At 34.2% G+C, this 23270-nt stretch overlaps 3 protein-coding genes across 4 annotated transcripts; all 3 read right to left on the bottom strand.

The window, feature by feature from the left end:
- Positions 1-43: 43 nt before the first annotated feature.
- Positions 44-3454, bottom strand: LOC109181625 (phenylalanine ammonia-lyase). Its single transcript, XM_019331480.1, has 2 exons — positions 2981-3454; positions 44-1991 (listed from the first exon to the last, which is right to left on the bottom strand). Exons 1-2 carry the CDS (start codon positions 3364-3366, stop codon positions 242-244), a joined length of 2136 nt encoding a protein of 711 aa, XP_019187025.1. The 5' UTR covers positions 3367-3454; the 3' UTR covers positions 44-241.
- An 11793-nt stretch (positions 3455-15247) lies between these two features.
- LOC109182232 (endoglucanase 5) lies at positions 15248-17850 on the bottom strand. The gene is made up of 4 exons (XM_019332343.1): positions 17656-17850; positions 17340-17552; positions 16743-17030; positions 15248-16556 (listed from the first exon to the last, which is right to left on the bottom strand). Exons 1-4 carry the CDS (start codon positions 17848-17850, stop codon positions 15360-15362), a joined length of 1893 nt encoding a protein of 630 aa, XP_019187888.1. The 3' UTR covers positions 15248-15359.
- Positions 17851-19736: 1886 nt separating this feature from the next.
- On the bottom strand, positions 19737-22998 carry LOC109182233 (mitochondrial import inner membrane translocase subunit TIM17-2). 2 transcript variants are annotated; one of them, XM_019332344.1, is made up of 3 exons: positions 22896-22998; positions 20355-21228; positions 19737-20098 (listed from the first exon to the last, which is right to left on the bottom strand). In XM_019332344.1, exon 2 carries the CDS (start codon positions 21086-21088, stop codon positions 20381-20383), a length of 708 nt encoding a protein of 235 aa, XP_019187889.1. In that variant the 5' UTR covers positions 21089-21228; positions 22896-22998; the 3' UTR covers positions 19737-20098; positions 20355-20380. The 2 variants fall into 2 exon arrangements, with proteins under 2 accessions (XP_019187889.1, XP_019187890.1); XM_019332345.1 differs by lacking the exon at positions 22896-22998 and adding an exon at positions 22861-22885.
- Positions 22999-23270: the final 272 nt, after the last annotated feature.

The raw sequence follows: 23270 nt of genomic DNA, 5'->3' as shown, positions 1-23270 counted from the left end.
CAATCGGAATGGTAAATATGAGAGAACATTCATCTCCAGATTATTCCACAACAGTGCCTACTCATTTATCTTTTACTGAACAGAAAAGCACATGTAGCTACATCCCTACAGAGAGAAGCATTCCAGAAAAGATTACAACTGGATTTTACCAAAAGCCAAAACATGTCCAAGTAGCATAACTCCAGAAAAATAAAATAAAATGTATATATTACATTGAAAATAAGCAATGAATTGAAATAAATTAACAGATAGGAAGAGGAGCACCATCCCAGCTCTTAAGACATTCCAGCAAAGGATCTATGATACTTCCCTCACACATAGCTGTGAACACCTTGTCACACTCTTCGCCCGGTGACCGGACCTTCTCTCCGGTCAGCAACTCGGTGCCCAGGCCTTCACGAACAAACTTGTACAATGGGTAAGACCTGCACTCCTTAATCCTGTTTGGAATAGCCGGGTTCCCACTCTCTACAGCGATCCTTGCAGCCTCAACTTCTTTTGGCAGAACAGCCTTCAATTCATCTTCAAAAGCTGCAACCTTTAGGAAAATTGAAGTGCCGGTGTTCTTCTCACTTTCCCCGTTCTGCAAGGCGTGATCAACCAGGGCTTGGCGGAGTTTCTGCATCAGTGGGTAGTTAGCACTGCAGGGATCATCGGCATATGCAAAGACATATTCGCGGTCCACCACTCGGAGCAAGTCTTTCTCGCAAAACCTTGCGGGATGAAGTTCTCCATTAGCACCCATAGTGAGAGTCCTCTTAGCTACCTGTGTAACTGCATTCTTCACAGCATTCCTCAAGTTCTCCTCCAAGAACCTCAAGTCAATAGCTTGGCAAAGCGCCACGAGATAAGTGGATGACATGAGTTTCAACACGTCCACAGCTTCAGCAGTCTTCCTAGCTGAGATCAAACCCAAGGAGTTCACATCCTGGTTGTGCTGCTCAGCACTCTGGACATGGTTAGTAACCGGATTAGCCAAGAATTGCAGCTCGGAGCAGTAAGAAGCCATGGCGATTTCAGCGCCCTTGAAACCATAATCCAAGCTTGGATTCCTCCCTGCTGTGAGATTAGAAGGCAACCCATTGTTGTAATAGTCGTTCACAAGCTCAGAGAACTGGGCAAACAACAACTTGCCGATAGATGCAAGGGCTAATCTTGAGTTGTCCATAGACACACCGATTGGTGTACCCTGGAAGTTGCCACCGTGCAAGGCCTTGCTTCTGGCAACATCTATGAGAGGGTTGTCGTTGACAGAGTTGATCTCCCTCTCAATCATTTTGGTTGCAGCACGAATGACTTCAATCTGAGGGCCGAGCCATTGCGGCGAAGTGCGGAGGGCATAGCGATCCTGTTTGGGTTTCTGCAAAGGATCCATTTCGTGCATCTTCTGAGCCGCCTTCACGTAAGAGCTGCCGTCCAAAATATGTTCCATAATAGCAGCAGCTTCAATCTGCCCGGGGTGATGCTTCAACTTATGCGTCAAATGGTCGGTAAATTCTGGTTTCCCGTTCATGACTTCAGCAAAAATAGCCGACAGAACCTCAGACAGCACTGCAAGAACGTTAGCCTCGAAAAGAACCATAGAGGCCATGCCAGAACCAACGGCGGTCCCATTAACGAGGGCAAGTCCTTCCTTGGGCTGCAACTCGAAAAATCCTCCGTTCACTCCGGCTAACCGCAGAGCTTCCTCTGCGTTGAGGGTCTCCCCGTTGGGTCCGACGGCCTTGGAGTTGGGGCGGCCGGTGATCAAGCCAGCAATGTAGGATAACGGGACAAGGTCACCGGAGGCAGTGATTGTGCCACGGAGGGGCAGGCAGGGGGTAATGTTGTGGTTCAGCAATTTAGTGATTGCTTCCAAGATTTCAAATCTAATGCCAGAGTATCCTTGAAGAAGGGTGTTGATTCTGACAAGCATGGCGGCTCTTGTTGCTGAATGGGGAAGAGTGTGACATGATTCTGTTCCATTGCCGAATATTCCAGCATTCAAAAACCTGCAAATATAATTCCAGTCAATACTACACTAAATCAAATCATCAAACTGCTAGGAAGTACTGTATATTTTTGTGATCTTAATTTTATGGTAACAAATATGATGAGATTCTCTAATTTTGAGTTTTATTTTCACACTCAAAAACTTGTAAACACTTTTTTCAATCTAGGACCCTTGAAAACAAAATGGTTTATCAGTGTCCATCAAATTAAGAGTACATGTAACGAAATTTAACTCTTTTTATAAATTGAAATGTACTTACATATTATTTGTCACATCATAATTATGAAACAAAATAATTAACTACTTTATTCACTATGGGGGACTGCACTGCTGACTTCTAAGTCCCAACCATAAACACTTGCTATACAATAATTCCATTAATTGTTGTACCTAAATAACCACTTCTTAGTTTCCACCTAATATTTACCATCTCTTTTAATACAAGCTAAGTGTTTTAAATTTAATTATTATGTGGTACAAAAGATTTCATACTCAAAATAGTTAGCAGTTGGTCCTATTGTGTTTCTTCAATTTAATTGTTTATTGGTTAGTTTGACTAAATTTTCACTGTAAATCTAAATACATTTATATTTAACTTTTGGAATAAAATAAAATAATTTCAAATTAATATTAGTATTACCTATTGGTTATTGTTAACTAGTACTCTGTACCAAAAAAAAAAAAAAAAAAAAAAAAATCACCTTCCGATGTAAAGTTACTGTGCTTGTCTTTACTCTCTATAATACATATTATTAGGACAATCTTGTGACGCTAATTCCTATGTCTTGGAAAGATTACGAACAAGTTGTGGAAATAATAAATCTTTGTGTGGGTCTACAAAAGGGAAGAAAACTCAACCCAAAAAATCTTTTTCCAAAAATAGTGTATGCAAGTTAAGCATATATGTGTATAAAAATGGCATTTTTACATAAAATAAACAAAACAATGAAAAGGAAAGTTAGATAGATGTTAGTTTTGTGGTTTTACCTAATGAGCTCCTTCTGAAGAGCGCCACCTTGTTTGGTTCTACGGTGAGAGGTGGCGCCGAAGCCGGTGGTGACGCCGTAGCTATCAGTCCCTTTGTTCATGCTATCCATCACCCAATCACTGCTGGCCTTAACGCCGGCGCGGGACTCCTCGGAGAGCTCCACCGTGACGGCATTGTCGCGGGAGGCGATAGCTGCCACCTGAGCCACCGTGAGCGTCTCTCCGCCGAGCTTCACCGCCGGCTTCCTAAACTCGGCCACCATGCGTTTCACTTCATCCAGGTGGCTCCCCCTCAATGAGTCGGCAGCCACCTCCCAGTTCAAAGGATCAACCTTGACGCAGAAGCCATTTTGGTGGCCATTATTCTGCAGCTTCACTGAGTCCATATTAGTTATTGGGCGTGGGGGACGGGAAGGGACGAATAAAGAATTTTATTGAGAAATGTGTTAATTTGGTTGTGGTAGCTAATGCGTGTCTGTGTGGTATAAATAGATACTAAGAATGGGTGCAATTTTTGGTAGGTAGGTGTAGAGGGAGAGAAGAAGGAGATTGGTAGCAGACGGACCAATTGGGGGTTGGTGGCTGTTTAATCGTAGCCCTTCATTTTATATGGATTTCAGGGCTCAGATTTCCTTACGTGGGCATCACATGCAACATATATTATATAATATATATGGATTTGCATCTCTACTACTATGGTATTATTTTTATTTTTGGTAACATATTATTTTTATAACGAGTAGTTGTTAAAATAACTTTACTATAATGGAAAGGCATGAATGGGTTGGCAAGGTAAGGTAGGGCAATTTATACCGTTGACTAGTGTGTCTACTTTACATTGTAGATTCTGGTCTAAATAATTTTTAGATTATGTATTCGTAGTTGATATATTTAAAAGCACATAATATATATGTTAACTACAAACACATAAATTGTTAACGTATATACATAATATTTTAACAACATAATATGTGTTTACAGGCAGGACCGGTTCTGAGCATGTCTAACATGAGCGATTGCATAGGGCCCCCAATTTTTGGAGGCCCCATATTTTAAAAATAAAACTATATGTATATATATTATTTATTTTATAAAAAGAAAATTGAGCCCAAATTGCTTTAAAAACCTAACAAAAGTTATATATATATATAAGGACAATTAGGTCAGACTATAAGGACATTACCAAAACTGCAATTCGGGCAATTAAATTTCCTAATCCGAAATCTCAATTAACAAATTCTCAAATCCCAATTAGGCAATAGCATGTTCAGAGTATAAGGAATTAAAGATATGATTTTTTTCCACTTTTGGTCCCTTGACTTTACTTGCGCTGACAAATGTGATTCATGACTTTTATTTCAGACAAAATTAGTGCCTAACTTCAATTTCTTTTCCACATTTGGTCCCATCCAACCAAGAATTCGGCCAACACACCGGAAATTTGCACATCTCTTGTTTTTCTAAGGGTAAATTAGTCTTTTCTTGCCCTTGTAAAATAATATGTAGTAAAAACTAAGAAATTGTTAATTGCTTCATTCTCGTCAAATTAAAGTTGCTTCCTATTATTATTATTTATTTATACCTCCATCCTCATCCTATAAATCAATGTCACTGCCAGTTTCTTCCCGAAGCTTCTCTGCTAACTGATATTTGCGTCTGCTCGACGATGGTGATAGAAAAAAGCTTTGTTCAGTGGAGTAGAGTCATCGCGAGAAGCCATACATGGCTCTCTGAAATGTATATGATCTTCAAGCTCCTGATCATCGACGGCGAGATTGTTGAAGAAGAAGGCGAGTGGGAGAAAAAAAAAAGAAGATAATTTTCAAACAGAAAACCAGGATCGTTGCTGCAAACTCTCTCCAGATTGTCTGTTAAATGTATGTATAATGTAATTTTGTAGATATAGTATAAACTTGCATGTAGATTTGAGAAGTTTATAGTGTAGGTTTACGGGATATATATTTGATTCATGGAATTTATCAGAGGATTCTGATTTTGTGTTTGATTTTTGAATACACTGTGCTCTTATGCAGTGCGTAAATTTCGAAAGAGCGGTTTGGATTTGGAATTCACCGAGAATGGCTGCGAAGACGATGATGATGAGGAAGGAGGCGACAACGTAGGGAAACGGAGCGGCGACGACAGCGACGGCGGCGAAGATGAACGAAGTGATGTTGTTCGCGTAATGCGAGTGCTGCGGACTGACGGAAGAGTGCACAGAGGTGTACGTAGTGAAGGTCCGAGAGCGGAACCAAGGGCGGTGGATATGCGGGTTGTGCGCGAGGTCGGAGCAACATATTGGCAGTGAAGAGGCTCTGAACAGCCACACGACGTTCTGCAAAAAGTTCAAAGCTCAGAGGCCGCCGCCGAGCAAAGACAACAATGAAGCAATTAAATATATCTTTTATTATTTTACATGGCAAGAAAATATTAATTTACCCTTAGAAAAACAAGAGATGTGTAAATTTCCGGTGGGTTGGCCAGATTCTTGGTCGGATGGGACCAAATATGGAAATGAAATTGAAGTTAGGCACTAATTTTGTCTGAAATAAAAGTCATGAATCACATTTGTCAGCACAAGTAAAGTCAAGGGACCAAAAGTGGAAAAAACTCTTAAAGATATTTCCAATTTCGCAATTTGACAATTCGAAGCCCTATAAACTATGTATCAGTACCCTAATAAATTGGGCAGATCGCAGAGTGCAGCTCAACTGATTCTTCAAGAAATTTCTTGATCACACAAACTTTCAAGTTCTTCAACTCCCTTAATAGGTAATTAAAATTACGTATTTTTCACAATTTTTATTTATTATTTTATTGACATGACTTAATAATTCTGAATACATAATTTTTAAATTAGGGTCCACAATATGGATACTGGTCCATATATGGTATATAACAATTACAGGGTTAATTAATAATCACTTCATATATGGTCATAAATACTTTATACATATATGTACTAGTAAATATTTTGACGTCCCAATATTAAAAGATGAAAAAATTGACGATACCGCACTTTATTTTTATTTCTAAAATATAGTAAAATACAATATAATGTGGTAAATTTTACCATTAGTTAATAGTTAATCATTATTAAATAGAGTCACGAGAACTTTTGCAAGTGCACAAAGATGACCTCAAAAAATGGTTGTCACATTTAATTAAAAAACAAAGAACATGAAAAATATATATATATTTTAAAAAGTTATAGTGTTGCTCTAGGGTAAATTTACATATCTATGTTTATACTAAAATATGTTATTATTATATTGATCAAGTCTTCCAAAATAAATGAGTAATTTATTAAATTTATTTTAGTTAACTAGTTCATTATATATATATATATATATATATATATATATATATATATATATATATATATATATATATATATATATATATATATTGTAGTACGCATCAAATTTTGTACCGTATCATTTTTTATAAATTTTATGTAATGACATTAGCATGTAGTATAACAAATCAGTTATATTGATGAAAAGTCAATAAATATAAATTAGTATGAATTATAGATGATGTATTTAATGAGATAGATAGATATGAATATGTAAATAGTGTAAACATTTAGAAAATAGAATGAAAATGGAGATGGAGTAGTTTGTGGGAGAGAAACTTAGAGTGGTAGGAGACAAATTAGATATCCACAATGGAGGCGGAAACCAATAGGCATTATATTAGTGAGAGGGATATATGATGCATGCACATCAGCACATGCACATATCACATATTATTCTTAGTTGAATATGGCAGAGGCTGATGCAGTCCCCATTTGACTTGGCCCGCAATTGCTATTTGCTATGCAATTCCTGGAGGCTTCCATGGCAATTGCTATGAAACTCGATCGAGCCCTTTTCACTCAAACATCACATATCTCCCATTTAAATCTCTCACATATAATACGTACTAATTCTCTCTATAGTTACTTTGTACACATTATTAGGTATTGATTATAAGTTTCTTCAGTCACAAAAAAAAAAAAAAAAAAAAAAAAAAAAGACTAATTAAACTACATTAATTTGTAAAAGTGACCGGTGAATGCGTTTATTTTACTCATATTTTGTAAAATTTTAAAATTAAATATAATTTGGATTTTTTAAATTTTTTTAAAAAAAAAGAAATAAGAAAATATAAAAAAGAAGCAATAATGGACGATAACTACCCATCCAATCATCCATGCCCCATGCTAGTCAACTTATATACACCCTTCAAACTTCCAACAACCCTCCCTCTCAATACTCCATTTATCTCATTTTCGCACAAAACTAAATTTAATATAAATAAATATATTCGCATGTTCATCTCATTTTATTTATTTATGTAGGGAATAGAGAGACACAGGCCATGCCATTCCATAATACATCCTCCACCACTAACTGCAAAGTTCTCTAAATCTTGAAAAAAATGGTTCAAGTATGTCGGAAGGTCTGGATTATTGCGTGACTCGCGATTTACATTCACAGTGACTCTAGAGGCGGGCCGAGACCGGGATCGGTATCATGGACTTAGGAAGATTAATCTGGTAAAATTAGGATCACCTAATTTCTTTTTTTTTTAAAGTATCTTTATTTTTAAGAAATTAATACATATTAAACATATATTTAACATAACAGTTTTTGCATTTTTAAGAAAATAGAGAATAAAGAAACACATGCATACCATGATGCATAAGAAACTTCAAAACATTTTCCATTTACATTTAGGGAAATTTTGTAGAAATTGACCAAGCAACTGACTTTGAAATTTGGTCTTGTTCTTATTCATTTTATATACTTTATTTTAATTGAATAAATATTGTATATGATCATTTTACGTGTAATATTTTTTAGTTAAACTATGATTATAAATCAACACTATGCACCTCTCACATGCATTATGTGTTGTGGGATAGTTGAATGTGTAATCATGATTAAACTACATGTGCCAACCACCAGCTGGATCTATCATAACTTAAAAACTCAATCTTGAAGGCCAGGGAACAGTGCAAGCTAAGCTGAGGCTACTTGTTAGCTTTACTAATTAATAATTTTGCAAAATTTAGTGTGATATATATATAACAGTTAGTTGGTTGTTGATGTCTTCTTCTTCTTATTTTTTCCCCGGCCCATCACTTGTATATACTACCAAACATCAGTCGGTGTAAAATAATGATGATACATTTGAAACTTCTAATAATTTTCATTTACATTTAGGAAAAGTTTGCAGACGACGACCTTTGAAATTTGGTCTTTTCCTATGTTCTTCCTGTTAATTTCACCACTTGACTATATTAATGTTTAAATTCAATTTCATGAATAATTACAAAACTTCTTTTCTAATCTAAAAATTGATAAGTGTGAATGAATGATATAATATTTATGTCTGTTTTTTCAGTTATTTTTTTTATACATTATGCTATAAAAGTTGTACTATACAATAATCCGTTATCTTTTTCAACTATTGTTACCATGCATATACATTCACCATATATTTTCTTATCTTCTTCATTGTTAATAATATATCGACATTATATATATATATATATATATATTGGAGTACTATATAAGTTATTTATTTAAATATAAATATAAATATAAATTTATAAAAATGGTTTACATTATTACTATTATTATTGTTGTTGTTGTTGTTATTACTTATTATACAATAATATAAATATCTAAAATGTAATATTTTAATATAATGGACATCTATTCTTGCACATCACGAACAATAGAAGATACTAGTCAAATATATGTGTGTTAAAACAATAGTTTTTTGTATTTTTTTTTTGTTTTTTTGTATTTTTTTTTTTGTATTTTTGGAAACGTGTTAAAACAATAGTTAAATCCAACTAATGAATTTCTCATTTAATATTTTAATGATAAATTTGCTTGAATTTTAATTCACTTTTTTTGGTGAGGGAATTTTAATTAACTTAAATGTTAGCATCAATTATTATGATTATTAGTTTTATTTTTAAATATTACTTAGACATTGAGAAATGATACATTTAATATTATTACCTATACTATTTGAATTAGATCTCAAAATTCAGAAAAGTAAAAAGATTAAACTAACATTTGAAAAATAAAAATGACAAACTCAATGATTCAAGAATAACCCTAGAATCTTGCTCTATAGAGTGGGGATTCGATTCTTACTAAAAGCATGGGGGTTAATGAAAGACACTCAAAAAACAATCAATCAAATGTGATAAAGACTCTTTGTGTTTTATAGCGTAAGATGATAAATTTAATGTATTAAAAAAATGAAAAATACGTTTATATTATATATGGAGATGCATTTGATGCCCAATTCGATGTTTATAAATAATATAATTGCCTTTCAATATATATATATATATATATATATATATATAAAATTGGGTCAACTCCTGTGTCAAGAGAGGGGTAAATTTACGCATAATTTTACATGTACTTCTATTTTTTTTATATACTTTTTAATATGTGATATACTTTGATTGCTTAATAAGGGGGTCATAGTTTTTATCTATTATTAATTTTTGTCTCAATAAAATTTAAACATTTAATGGGCCGGAGTATAAGATGAGCGTAAATTTTGAAATTTCAAGTAGTATTTTTGATAATTTGATGTCCTTAATTGCCAAATTGCCAGTACTGCTCGCTGCATCTGCTGTTGTCTGTTGTCCCAATACATACCACATACACTTGTGCATATATTATGCATCTTACGTATACACCTACATTCCAGGCCAATATATTTCATGCTTAGGGTATGTCTAATAAAGCTTATTTTAAAATTTATTATTGTTTATTTTAAGCTACAAATAATTATAATCTTTGTTTAGAAAAAAAAAGTTATAAAGTTATAAGCTCTATTTGGAAAACATTAAAAGTTTAAAATACGGAGTAATAACTTATTTTGAAATGCTATTCCAAATAATGTTTTAAAATAAACTGACTTTTTAATTTTATTTTATTTTTTTATTAATTTACAAAAATGACATCATCTACTATTCATTAATCAAAATCTTAATATCTTATTTTATCCATTTATGTCTTTTACACTTAATAGCTAATTCAATAATTAATTTTATCAAATATTTTAATTTTAATTAGTTAGTTGGGAAAATGGCACTTTTTCCCCCTAAGTTATATACTTATAGCACTTTTTCCCCCTCAATTATTTATGTAAGTACATTAGCCCCCTCAATTATTTTAAAAGTGGTGGTTTTTCCCCCAAATATATTAAATTGACATTTCTACCCTTAAAGTAAACATTTTATTTATTTTTTTACTTCTCCAACAAATTATTGCGTATATGTAGCGATTATCACGGTTCGATTTGAACTGAACCAGACACTATAGCAATCGAATTAAAAGTTTTCAATTATGATTCAGATCTAGAACCCAATATTTGGATTTTAATTTATTAAATTTAAGAATAAAAAAAAAAAAAAAAAAAAAAAAAAAAAAAAACTGGATCATGAACCGTGAATTGGCGGTTCCGGATCCAGTTAGCGATTTTGAACCGTCTTTATTTTAAAATTTTATTTTTTATTTTAAAATAGTCTAAATGCAACAATAAATGTATTTTATTTTTTCAGTTCGGAACATGAACCGGTCATTCCGGTTCGCGATTTTAATAAATTCTAAATATCGCGTTTTGATTATAAATTGTAATTGGAATATTTTGGTTCGGTTGCTATAGTATCTGTATGGTTTGAACCAAATTATAGTAATAATTTGTTGGAGAATAAAAATAAATGAAATATTTATTTTAAGGGTAAATATGTCGATTTAACATTTCAGGGGGAAAAAGAGCCACTTAAATAATTGAGGGGAAAAAAGTGCTATAAGTATATAACTTAAGGGGAAAAAGTGCCATTTTCCCTAGTTAGTTTATTAACTACTAATTTTTCAACTTTTAGTTTTCAGCTAATTTTTCAACTACGCATGCCAAACATATCAGAGCTCTCTTTTTATTTATTTATTTTTTTATTTTTTAATACGGTGCATATTAATTGATTCAGAAAAAATATGTAACAGGAAATTTACTTAACATTTTATTTTGTAGTTGATGATGACTTATATGAGCTCAATTCAAGGAATCGTAATAATAAAAAACTATACATAGTTTATTATTAATACGGAGTAGCGTTTATCTTGTTTTGAAATGTAGTAAGAATTTCATGTATGTATATTTTCAGTCAGCTGTGTTGAAATTGTCAATAGTAGTTTGTCAAAATTTTGACATTAGTTTGGGTTGGTAAAGTTGCATATATTTGCTAAGTATGTTTGCAGATATATTTGCTAAGTGTTTTTTTATTTTATTTTATTTTATTTATTTTTTATTTTTTTTGTTTTTTTTATGACTACAATATAATTCTATCTATAATATGAATTAGGATGTGATTTAAACCTGTGACCTTAAGTTTTGAATTAGTACAGTGATGCTATCAAATTACAAGTATGTATTTATATAATTATAATATTCCATTTTATTTTTTTATTTTGTTACAAAGATGCCACCTCAAACTGTGGAGTAGTTGGCAGCCGTGTGCCATTATTTGGAGCACTGCACAAGTGGTTGGACATTCAAAAAATCAAACTACTATAATTACCACGACAACATCGCCCACTCATATATACTTTATAATGCTTCATTTTTTAAAATAATTATTTAATTAAGACCATTAATGATAAATTTTATTCATTAATCGTTATCAAAATACTTATAAAAATGTACAAATGGTATTTTATGTTTAATATATAACTAGCAAGTTTAGTCATCTTTTACCTTATTTAAAAGAATCAAAGAAAAAAATTCATGTTGAATATGTTGCTTGATATGCACCCAATATCTGCGTGAAGGCAATTTTAAAAAAAAAAATAAAAAATTAAAGCACTAATCCCAAAGAGTAATCTTATGGGTGCATAACAGCATATGTGATTATGTGAAGCAACATGTTATTGGCACATGCATGAGAGATTTGGAGGTGAATAAAATTTAGAGATCGATGCTTCACAGCTAGCTAGCTAGTGGCCGGCTGCGTATTTTACATTTTTACTAAAGTACTCATAAACAAATCAAAGTTTAGGCGATTAAATAGAACAATTTATATTCATGTTATATTATATTATATTATAGGTTTTTTCAATATATATATATATAAATATATATAATTAGGTTCTGGTGTGGTTAGAGTGCTCAGGTGCGGTTGTGCGATTTAATCTGGGCCATTCATCTCGCTTAAATCAACGTCCAGGATTATCAAAATTTAAAAAAAAAATATGGTAGCAATTTTGTAATTTTTGTGTCTAGGTCAAAATTAATGTGAACGGTTCTGTGATTGATGTGCGTGAGTTTTGTATATAAGATGCGTGAGTCTTGTGCATAAGGTGCATGAGTTTTGTGCTTAATGTGCGTGGGGTTGTGCTTAATGTGAGTGTTAGTAAAACTTAAATTGTGGGTTTTTGTGTTTAAGGTGCTAGAGATTTGTTCTTAATGTGGGTGGAGTTTGTGCTTAATTTGCGTAGGTTTGTGCTTAATGTGTGTGAGGTTAGTGATTAATATCAGTAATTGTTGAAACTTAAAGTCTGTGAGTTAATACTTAAAGTGTGTGGGTTTTGTGCTTAATGTGCGTGAGATTGTGCAGGTGTGCGTTGGTTTTGTACTTAATGTGCGTGAATTTGTGCTTAATGTCAGTAGTTGTTGAAACTTGAGTTCTGTGAGTTAATACTTAAATGCGTGGGTTTTGTGTTTAATGTGTGTGAGATTATGCTTAATGTGCGTGGGTTTTGTACTTAATGTGCGTGAGTTTGTGCTTAAGATCTAACACTTAAAGGTGCGTGGCTTTCTTCCAGACACACGTTTTTTTTTTTTTTTTTTAATTTTCATTGATTTGAGCCGTTGATCTAGATTTGATCAACGACTCAAATCTAACCGTACAACCGCACGAGAAGCTATACCCGCCCATGAACCCTTCCCTATATATATATATATATATATATATATATATATATATATATATATATATATATATATATATATATATATATATATATATATATATATATATATATATATTACTCATTATTCATGAATGAGTAAGAAGAGGTAGGTACTAGGTAGAAGTTGCGGGTTGTGAGCTTGATCGAAACAAAGTGATGCGCGGCAGAGAGGGTGAGACACAATATCATAGTTTGGTTGGGACTTTTTAGTATCTTATAACCTGATCTGTCTTTTGCAATTAACAAGCTTTGCCAAGCACAAACCCACCTACTACGTGAGTTACGGATTTCCTTTACAACTCCGCCATAACTTTGGTGTGATAATGTAGGTGCCGCTTATTTATGTGCTAATCTCATATTTCATGCTCGGACTAAGCATGTCGAGATTGACTATCACTTTGTTCGTGACAAAATTTCAAAGGAAGAAATACAAGTTAATTTCATCTCTACTAAAGCCTTTGACATGCAAACGGTTTCAGCTCATGTTGTTGGTTATTATCAATTAAAGCCTTTGACAGAAAAACGGTTTCATGTTGTTGGTTATCAATTAACCTTACTCTTGAGGGAGAGTATTAGGACTTGTATTTATGATAAACTAAAACTCTATATATTCTTGTACATAATAGACTAGGTTTCTAGCTCTACTTATTATATATATCGTTTGTATTATCTCCTCTTGATTAATATTATTGAATAGTTATCTCCTCTTGACTAATACTGAATACAACTACTCTCATCGAAGGTAGTGCCATGCCTGCTATAATATTGAATAGTTATCCCCTCTTGATTAATATTGAATACAACTACTCTCATCGAAGGTAGTGCCATGCCTGCTAACCCAGAATCATATGTTTATGTAATTTTTTTTTTTCCAAAAGGTTGAATCTCAACCCTAAGGACCTTCACACCTCGACCCGACAAAATAGTTGGAAGGATGTAAATCATGGTACATCAATTGAATCATAGAGGCTAGATCTTTGCTTACTGCGCACAAGGAGCCCTCACTTTGAGAGGTTACTCCCATACTGTGGCTGGTGAGACTCAATCACTGGTCATTCTTCTCAAACTTCACCTCTATGACCAGTTGAGATGCCCATGCGACATGTTTATGTAATTTTTTACTTAGGGAAATTTGGGGTCGATAGAAATCTAATTTCATGATATCAAGAAAAGTAAATCTTACCTAAGAGGGAGTAAGATTTTTTTTCCAAGCTCAGTGCGAAACTTTTAAATTTATTCAATTACGTATTTTTATTACCTGTTTTTTTTTTTTTTTTTCTTTTGTGCTAGACTAAAAGTTTCTTATATTAGAAATTTATCTTTTTTTTTACTATTACAAAGATAACAATACTGTTTATCCCAAAAAAAGACGCAGGTACTTAGTCAATATTCTTAACTAGTTTTCTATCTCAAATACAATCTTCAAAAGTGTTGCATGCAATGTCTCTTCTTTAAAAAAAAAAATCATTTACTATAATTCTAATAGAGTTTTCATGTCTGGTCTTGTTGTAATTTGATTCATTGCATCCAAGTAGGTGTGTGTATAACAATTATTTGTTATGTTTTTATATATCAAGGATATATTAGAAAAAAAAATTAAAAATCTTAAGAAAGATTAAATCGACCATACATCTTAATTAATTTTTCAATAATTTAATTTTTATATTTGTTTGTAAGTAATAACACCAAACATATTAATTATATGGTTTAAATGTTTAATGGTACCTAAATTGGATTTTCATTTGAAAGGTTGTGAGTTCGAACTTCAGTTGAGGCATTATTGGGTCTTAGCATTCAAAAAAAAAAAAAAGACAAACACCAAACATATTAATTTTTTTTTACCGAGGTATTCACATCAAATATATTTTCTTAAGAATTTAAATGATGCATTCTAAGAAACCGCTTCTTAAGAGTTTAAATGATGCATTCTAAGAAACCGCCGCCCCTTAAGGCCGCGCCGGCTGCCGTTGCCCTTGCAGCCTCGTTTCTCACATTTTTCTTCATCCTTCAATTCGCCGCGTGCATGTGTGCATGATGCAATATAATCATGAGCACGATGAAACAAACAACGACAATCCCTCTCACGTTAACAATCGAGCTTAATTATTTAATGTCCAAACTAATTAATAAAAGAATTAAAAACAACTGATTTGCAGCTAGCTACTTCCATCTGCAAATGTACGTTGCATTAGCTTCTTTTTATTCCCGTAGCTGTTGCGAGATCACAGATTGAGAAAGTATGTAACAGATACTACATTATAACAGAGGGAATAGTATTTAAAAATAATAATAATGACAATAAAGATTTGTGTTGATTAAAGAAATCAAACAAGAGACTTGAGCAAAATGGTGAGTATAGAATGGGGGTGAGTAGATGGAGTAAATTAGATATGGTAGCTTAAAACGGAAATCTTGGCTTGAGCACCACCTTGGATATAAAAGAAAGTGAGTTCTGAAGCAGGTTTGAGTGTTTTTAACCATTGGGGAAGCTGGTAGGTGTTGTTGAGGTGCTGGCACGGACTGAGCCCCCATATAGACCCAGAAAGGTTTTCAATCCTGAGTTTCAAGTCGGTGATTGGCTTGAAGGAGACGTTCTTGATCACAACCTTGTGCTTGTAATAGGTTTCCTTTCCCACCGTCCATGTAGAAGCGATGGAGTGCATTAACTTAACTACATCTTTGGTATCAGAAGCCTGCACCGGCGGGTTTGGCGATGGTGTAGGATGATAAGGGGCGGGCGGTGCTGGTGCTGGTGCTGGTGCAGGTGCAGAGAGAGAGTAGGAGTAGTGCAATTTGGAGAAGAGTCCAATGAGTGGTGCAGCGGCGGACAATGTTGGCTCAGTTTGTTCATAGTTGGAGCGATCATCTGTAAAGTCATCCTGGTTGGTTGGACCGCCGACAAGAGCACCGTATATGACATTAGGATTTGGTTGAGGGCGGCGGTACCATTTCTCGAACCCCTCCACGCATCCAACTGTGGAGCGGAGAACAGTGATGGGTGAAATGGAGGCACCTCTATGGTGAACGTGGGCGGGATAGTGATCGCCATATCCGACCAGGTAACTAATGGATTTTGGATTGTTACCCAGAATGTAGTCAGCCTGTGATTTAGCGAAGTTGAGAATGTGTTGAGGATAGAGTTGAGGGGCTTGAGGGCATTTTACAACAGCTTTAGCCTCAGATAGATATTGAGAGTAGACAGCGAGGAGAAATGCGGCAGAAGAAACGTATTGCATGTTGTTCCATTCACGAACATAGATGAGGCCAGCGGGAGTGAGGTCTACATTATTATTGTCATTACCATTCTTCTGCAGGCAAGCACAGGTGAAGTAGTCTGCTTTCGCCTGATATTGCTTCAGTACTGTTGCAGTTTCTTCGCTATGGAGCTCCAGCTGCTGCTGCATATGCAATGAAATCTTGGAGAGAAGGACTTGAACGCCCGCATATTTGTTGTCCCAAGAAAACTCCCTCACTGCCCATCCAGTTCCGCCCAATGACCCACCATTTTCGACTACATATTTAAGGTAGTAGTCGTCCTTTGTTGCACGATACAGCCAGGCCGCTGCCCATAGCAGTTCATCCTACATACATATATGCATGCATATATGAATTGAATTGAATTGAATTCTTCGATCTGATCTGATCTGATCTTCTCTTCTTCAAGTATATATATATATATATATATATATATATATATATATATATATATATATATATATATATATATATATATATGAACTAATTAACTAACTAAATAAATAACTAACCGAATAGCCAGAAGATGTGTAGAATTGAGTGGCACTTGGGATTGCATCATCATACAGTCCCCTGAATCTATCAGCAAACGAGAAAAGCTGTTTTGCATGGACTAAGAGGAGATAAGAGTAGGCAGAATCATAAGGTTGGAATGCTAGAGAAGCAGCAGCCATGGCAGCTGCAGTTTCGGCGGCTAGGTCCGATCCTGGATTCTTGGGATCAAGCTTGTATGCAGTCCTAGGGGTTGTCATATCTTCTGCACGCTCCCAACAATAGTGATCAGATTCCCCATCTCCCACCTACATTACATACATACCATTCTAGCTAATCAATATATATTAGTCAAAGCTAGCTAGCTACATATATACGTTCTCCATCATATATATATATATATATATATATATATATATATATATATAGGCCTGAGATAACGTATGTAGTTTGTATATTAATATTCCGTGGTCTAATGATGAATGCAGGTGGCCAAACCATTGAATTTATATTTATTCAATAAATGTAACATTATATTGCTGGTGGGGTGGGGAAGAAAGTGAATAATTAATATATATAATTAAATTAAAGCAGCTAGCTAGGGGTAGGGTACGTACCTGTGCCCAGAGAAGATTAGGTTGAGTGTGAGCTTTGATGAAGTAATCGGTAGCCCATTTAATGGCAGCCAAAGTATTGGACATCTGGTTGAGATGAACAGTCTCCTTTCTGAAGTCTACAGCTCCCCATGAAAGCATAGTCACAGCGAAGGCCATTGGCAGCCCAAACTTCACATGGTCTCCTGCATCGTAATATCCTCCCACCAAGTTCACCTACATGCATATATATGATGTATTAATTAATTTTGATCCAGCTGAGAGAGAATTGAAGGGAAAATAAAATTAATTAAATACCACATAAAATGAATTAACTTACTCCTTCACTAAAACCATCTTTGAGTCCAGAATGGGAGCGCCAGTTGACGCGTTGGTCGGGTGGCAATTTGCCGGACCTTTGGGCCTCCAAGAACAGCAAAGCCTTGTCTAAGCCATCACTGTAGTTGAAGCCGCCGCCGGCCTCCACACCCACAACACAAACTAACAACAACAATAATAATGCAACTCTCCCCATCACCATGTCTGATCTCATCTTTACTATTTTACTTCAATTTTGCTCTGCTCTGCTCTCTCGCCCGGATTATATATGTATTAAAACTGCTATACTATATATGAAGATGGATAGAATCGATGTTGCATGGTATTGGTATATATATATATATATATATATACACCACGCTTAGCTTAGCTACTTCTACAATTAATTAATTATTGTGGGAATTAAGATTAAAGGCTGGCCAGAGGCCAGAGGGTGGTAGTCACGTTACGTACGTTGGTGAACCAAACTTAACGTTGAGCTCCCCACGTTGTGCTGCCCGTTCGTTTCGTTTATGAATTAAAATATTATATTATTTATTTAATGGTTCTAGAATTTAATTTGGATGGGCCTCTAAGTTGGAGAACCAAGACCAACTCCTGGGCAAATTATGTTGTGGAACCGTGTCCATCTTGTAAAATGAACACGGTTTCAAAATTATTTGTAATTATGAATATATAATTTCAAAAATTATGAACATATAGTTCTATAATTATGAACATAAAATTGTGAACATAATTATGTTGTGGAATCGTGTCCATCTTGTAAAATGAACACGGTTTCAAAATTGTTCGTAATTATGAATATATAATTCAAAAATTATGAACATATAGTTCTATAATTATGAACATAAAATTGTGAACATAATTATGAATATATAGTCCTGTAATTATGAATATAGAGATTCAATAATTGTGAATATGAAGTTCAAAAATTATGAATATATAGCTTTATAATTATGATCATATAGTTCAGTAATTATTAACATAAAATCACGGTTCCATAGTATAACGATTGCAACTCCTGTTCGGGCTTCTTTTTTTCTTTTTTTTTTTTTTTTTTTTTAGTGCTACAAGGTAGTATTTGTTCTATACTTTCTCTATTTGTTGCAATTCAAAGAATCGATACCCCATCACCGGAGTTCAATTCTGTGACCATTTACTCAAGAAAAGCCACATAAGTGCTATCTGAGCATAAAGCATAAAATGAAGTATCAAGTACATGAGCAGCAATCCAATGCTTTTGAGCAAAAACACTCATCACAAATTACTTTAACTCCACCTTTTCAGCACCCTAAGCCCATGTTTGGTTCGCTGGAAAATGTTTTTTTTTTTTTTTTTAAATTTGAGACAAAACTGATTTTTCCTTTGTTTCGTTCATGGAAACATTTTCCTCAAGAATAAGGAAAACATTTTCCATGCACCCCACTCCCCCCCCCCCCCCCCCCCCCTCCCCGCGATATTTTGTATTCATGGAAAATGTTTTCAGTGAAAAACGAGTAGGACAATTCGTCATCACTAACATTTCTTAATTAACATTATTGATACCGTAAACACGGGTAAACCGACCAGTACGGTATTGAGTGTTGAGTATTCGAGCTCTGGATCCTCCGACAATGGGTCGGGAGTCTCCGGTCAAATAGTCTATGTGTCAAATCGTTCCAAAAGTCCCTCCTCACAGCAATAAACGTGATATTTATAGAGGACAGTAGGGGAGACGCTCTAGGCTTCCGGCATGAGGAGCATGTGGCTAACATGCACTGGGCCCAGTCATGTTATGAATTTATGTGTCTTGTTTTAACAAAACTTCGTGCTTATGAACACAAATATTATGAATTTATGTATCTTACGTTAGTAAAACTTCGTGCCTATATACACAAATTATGTGGTAAAAATATAATGTGTATGTATTTTACATTAAGATTTTCTATATCTTGTATTATGAAATTCTATACCTTACGAGTATAAATGCTATATCTTTTCAATCCATAATGCCAAGTTATGTCTTATATTATGATTTTTTGTGTTTTGTGTAATGAAATTTTGTACCTTACAATATAAATTCTATACCTCATTGACTCATTGTTTCAATCCATGGTACATAATGCTATGTGTAACTTAGTGCATGATATAAATTGCCTAATTTTACCCATATTGAAAAGGCACTACAAGCTTACACGCACAATAAACAAGAGATCCAAGTGCATTTGGTGCAGATACAAAATGAAAATATCTGTCTTTACTCTTTTATGTAAAGCACCAAACTCCGTGATTATAAAACCGGGTATGATGAGCTCCCATGTCTAAGATGATTCAACACAATGAATATAATCTTCTGCATCATCACCTAGTACTAATAAACAAAGTCATGGCATTATTTCCGTTGACCTCTTAGCAACTTCTGCAGATCAAGATGAACAGCATATCTCCACTAACCATGTGGCATTCTGCATAATAAATCAATGATATGAGCTCAGACCGGTCTTTTTTGGTGTGTCTAAGTGAATCAATGACAAACAATAAACTAACAAAGGCAGTGACTTAAGTATAAAATGATGGCAAACAATTAAGAACTAAGAACATTGCATATGTTGGCACTTCATTTAGTGCTAGAAGAAGAATGAGAAACATAAAGCATAAAAGGACTCATTCAAACTATTGAATCAGAAGGCAATGCATACAAATAAAATTAAATGAACTTACCTAACAAGAATATCAACTTCCTAAGGTCATTTATACTCGAAAGTAGGAGCGTTTGGAGCATCGAAACTTTCCAAAACCTTTGTCTTGCTCCCACTGTCTGAATCAGTCTCCTGCTTATTTCCACCACCAAAAAACCCTCCAAACCATGATGAAGATGATGAAGATGATGCAGAGGATCCAGCACCAATACCCTCCATACTTACTGGAGGCTGTCCAGGCAACTGACCAATTTGCTGACCAGGGAGTTGACCCATTGGATATCCAGGTGCACCAGCCATATTTGGTAAAGGTTCCTCCATTGGAGGTAGATTCTGTGGTACACTCATCATTTTATTCAACATTATTCCAGCTCCTTCAATCAATGCAAGTAATACACCACCAAATAAAGCTGATCTAGAAGCAGGACCTAAACCCTGGCGCATTGAAAGAAACCCACCAGTAGCTGCACCGGCAATAATTGAGTTCCATGGATCCTCTTTCTGCCGGACATAAACCATTGTACAGTCAAAGGTGGAAAACAGTCCACCCCACACAGCAAAACTACCACCAACACGAGGAGCGTTCATGCGCACTGCTTGAGTAGCACCAACCAGACGCTCACCTTTAGGAGAGTTATATATTCCTTTCAAGAAGTGGAAGGCTGCACCTCCTACAGCACCCATACCAAAAGCTCCACCAACATCATCAAGGATTCGGTCAGGGCAAGGTTCACGAGAGGTCTCAGGAGTCCCCATGAGAACAAAAAAATACTGTAGAAAAAAGCTACAGGCACAATAATCAAACTGCTTAAGAAAATAGGCCTATTTTCTAAGAAGAGGTTCACCAGACTATTGTCTCTGGCAGTAAATAGTATATCAGAGTGCAGAACTTCCACCTGCAAAACAAATTCCATAAATATTCAAAAGTTGCCAAACCAAAATCTGGTAATTAAAGGAAGAAATGACAAGGCTGTTTGATGAACTTCAAAGCACATAAAAATAAATAAATAATTGCAATCACTAAAATTAGGATTTAAAAACAAAAGGCAAAGGAATATAAGGCAACTATTTTGATCTAACAATTATGCACAAAATGACAAAATAGCCACCCCAAATATGATTTATCTAAGTGGTGCCTGCTCAATCACTTAGATGTGATAATTAACCCTCTCAATATATAACTATATATAATAATAATAATAATAATAATAATAATAATAATAATAATAAGAAGAATAATAAATAATAATAATAATAACTGGCCAGTTAAAACCAGCAGCTTTTAGCAAAACAATCTAATAGGAAATTTTCTTAGATGTTCTTTCTAGCTTAATTACAGAATTCTCCCATTTCTAATTGCAATAGGTACATAAATATCCTTTCTTTTCTAGATATTGTTTTTTTTTAAGTCAAAATTTTTGCTACTTCATTCTTAAGGTTAATGATATCAAATCTCCACTATCCTTTCTTTATCTTGTTTCAAGTCAAAATTTCACCATCCAATGCAGTTTTTTTTCTTTTTATTTTTAAATTAGGCAATTTCCCCAATCTTTTTCATATAATATGCTATATTCACTCCATCCCAAGTCAAATTTCTGAATATACTATATCATAAATGGGGGATTTTTTCATACACACTGCTTTAAGTGTCAAGTTGAGCATAGTGTATGTTGAGTGAACACTTCACATACATGTGAGGATTGCTCAAGCAGTCAAGCCATAGGTTCCAGATATCACATGTATTAAAAAATAAAAATAAGAGAAAGGAGCTTGCAGCTTGAAATCCTTGAATAATATCAAATGAAACTAACAAAATTCTTCAAAAACTGATTTACATTATTAAATTCAATCATTCCCCACAATGTATTACATACCACTTTGAGAGAGTGCAAAAATATTATTGCAATTATCTTTCTTAGTTTCTTCTTTCCAATTATATACTTATTTTCTCCCTTAGTTCCCACAATATCTCTTACATTTAACATCCTACAACATCTGGATTTTGGCCTAAGGATAAACTGCAGCACCACTTTTTTAAAGTGACTGACTTATTCAGCTCTATATTCACAACCATGTCTTCAAAAATTCAACCAAGCAACTAAAGGCTAAAGCTCCAATTTCCCCATGCAAAACAAAATTTTCTAAGATTAGCTACACATTCTACAGAGAACTAATAAACAAATCAAGCATCTCACAGTTAGAAACATCCTATGCCCAAAGATAGGACTTCGTTATTCAGCTCTGATTTTGGATAACCAGCTCATTCCGAGGCAATTGAAGAAATTAAAGATCTGTGTCTTTCTCTTTCTCGAACTAATCTGAATATAAGAAATAACTATATCGGGAGAAAAACAAAATCAAAATGTTCTGTCTCTTACTCGAACTAATCTGCGTAGAAGACATATCTATATCGGAAGAAGAAATCAAAATCTGAATAATCAATTCATAAAACCTGACAACGGAAATCGCATAGCAGAGTAATGGAAAAGCATTGAAGATCCAGACAAACAGAAAAGAGAGAGATATACGCATATTTTCAGGGAGAGATGGAGCGAGAGGATACCTGCCCAGAAGGTGAGAGCTGAAGAGGAAAACCTAGAGGCAGAGGAGATTCGTAATTTGTTATTTGTATGGTAAAACCCGTAGGACGGCCCATTTAGGTCGTTTTTAAGTCGGTAGCTCGATTCGCTACCCGGTTTCATTTAATAATCGTATAATATCATTGAATAATAATGCCTAAAAATTAGGACAAATAACTTTATTTATGAACCCGCTTTTATTTTGTGACAAAGGTGGAATCGTCCACCTTAAGCATTCTCATATCCCAATTTAACAATTTGTGGAGAAATAAATTATGATAACTCAGTTGATTAATAGAAGTTAAATTTTTGCTCATTATGTACAAAGAGCTCACATATTTTGAGAGGTTAGTCCTACA

The sequence above is a fragment of the Ipomoea nil genome, unplaced genomic scaffold (assembly GCF_001879475.1).
Source record: "Ipomoea nil cultivar Tokyo-kokei standard unplaced genomic scaffold, Asagao_1.1 scaffold1043, whole genome shotgun sequence".
NCBI lineage: Eukaryota > Viridiplantae > Streptophyta > Magnoliopsida > Solanales > Convolvulaceae > Ipomoea > Ipomoea nil.
The sequence above is the reverse complement of the archived record's forward strand: the minus strand, read 5'-3'. Positions and strand labels throughout refer to the sequence as shown.

What these genes read in the sequence shown, in the direction of transcription:
- LOC109181625 (XM_019331480.1), bottom strand. Translation starts at nt 3,366, where the DNA reads ATGGACTCAGTGAAGCTGCAGAATAATGGCCACCAAAATGGCTTCTGC. An exon ending in CTTCAGAAGGAGCTCATTAG is followed by an intron (nt 1,992 to 2,980) that starts GTAAAACCACAA and finishes TTATATTTGCAG; the next exon opens with GTTTTTGAATGCTGGAATAT.
- LOC109182232 (XM_019332343.1), bottom strand. Translation starts at nt 17,850, where the DNA reads ATGGGGAGAGTTGCATTATTATTGTTGTTGTTAGTTTGTGTTGTGGGT. An exon ending in CTAATCTTCTCTGGGCACAG is followed by an intron (nt 17,031 to 17,339) that starts GTACGTACCCTA and finishes TATGTAATGTAG; the next exon opens with GTGGGAGATGGGGAATCTGA. An exon ending in ACACATCTTCTGGCTATTCG is followed by an intron (nt 16,557 to 16,742) that starts GTTAGTTATTTA and finishes ATATGTATGTAG; the next exon opens with GATGAACTGCTATGGGCAGC.
- LOC109182233 (XM_019332344.1), bottom strand. Translation starts at nt 21,088, where the DNA reads ATGGGGACTCCTGAGACCTCTCGTGAACCTTGCCCTGACCGAATCCTT.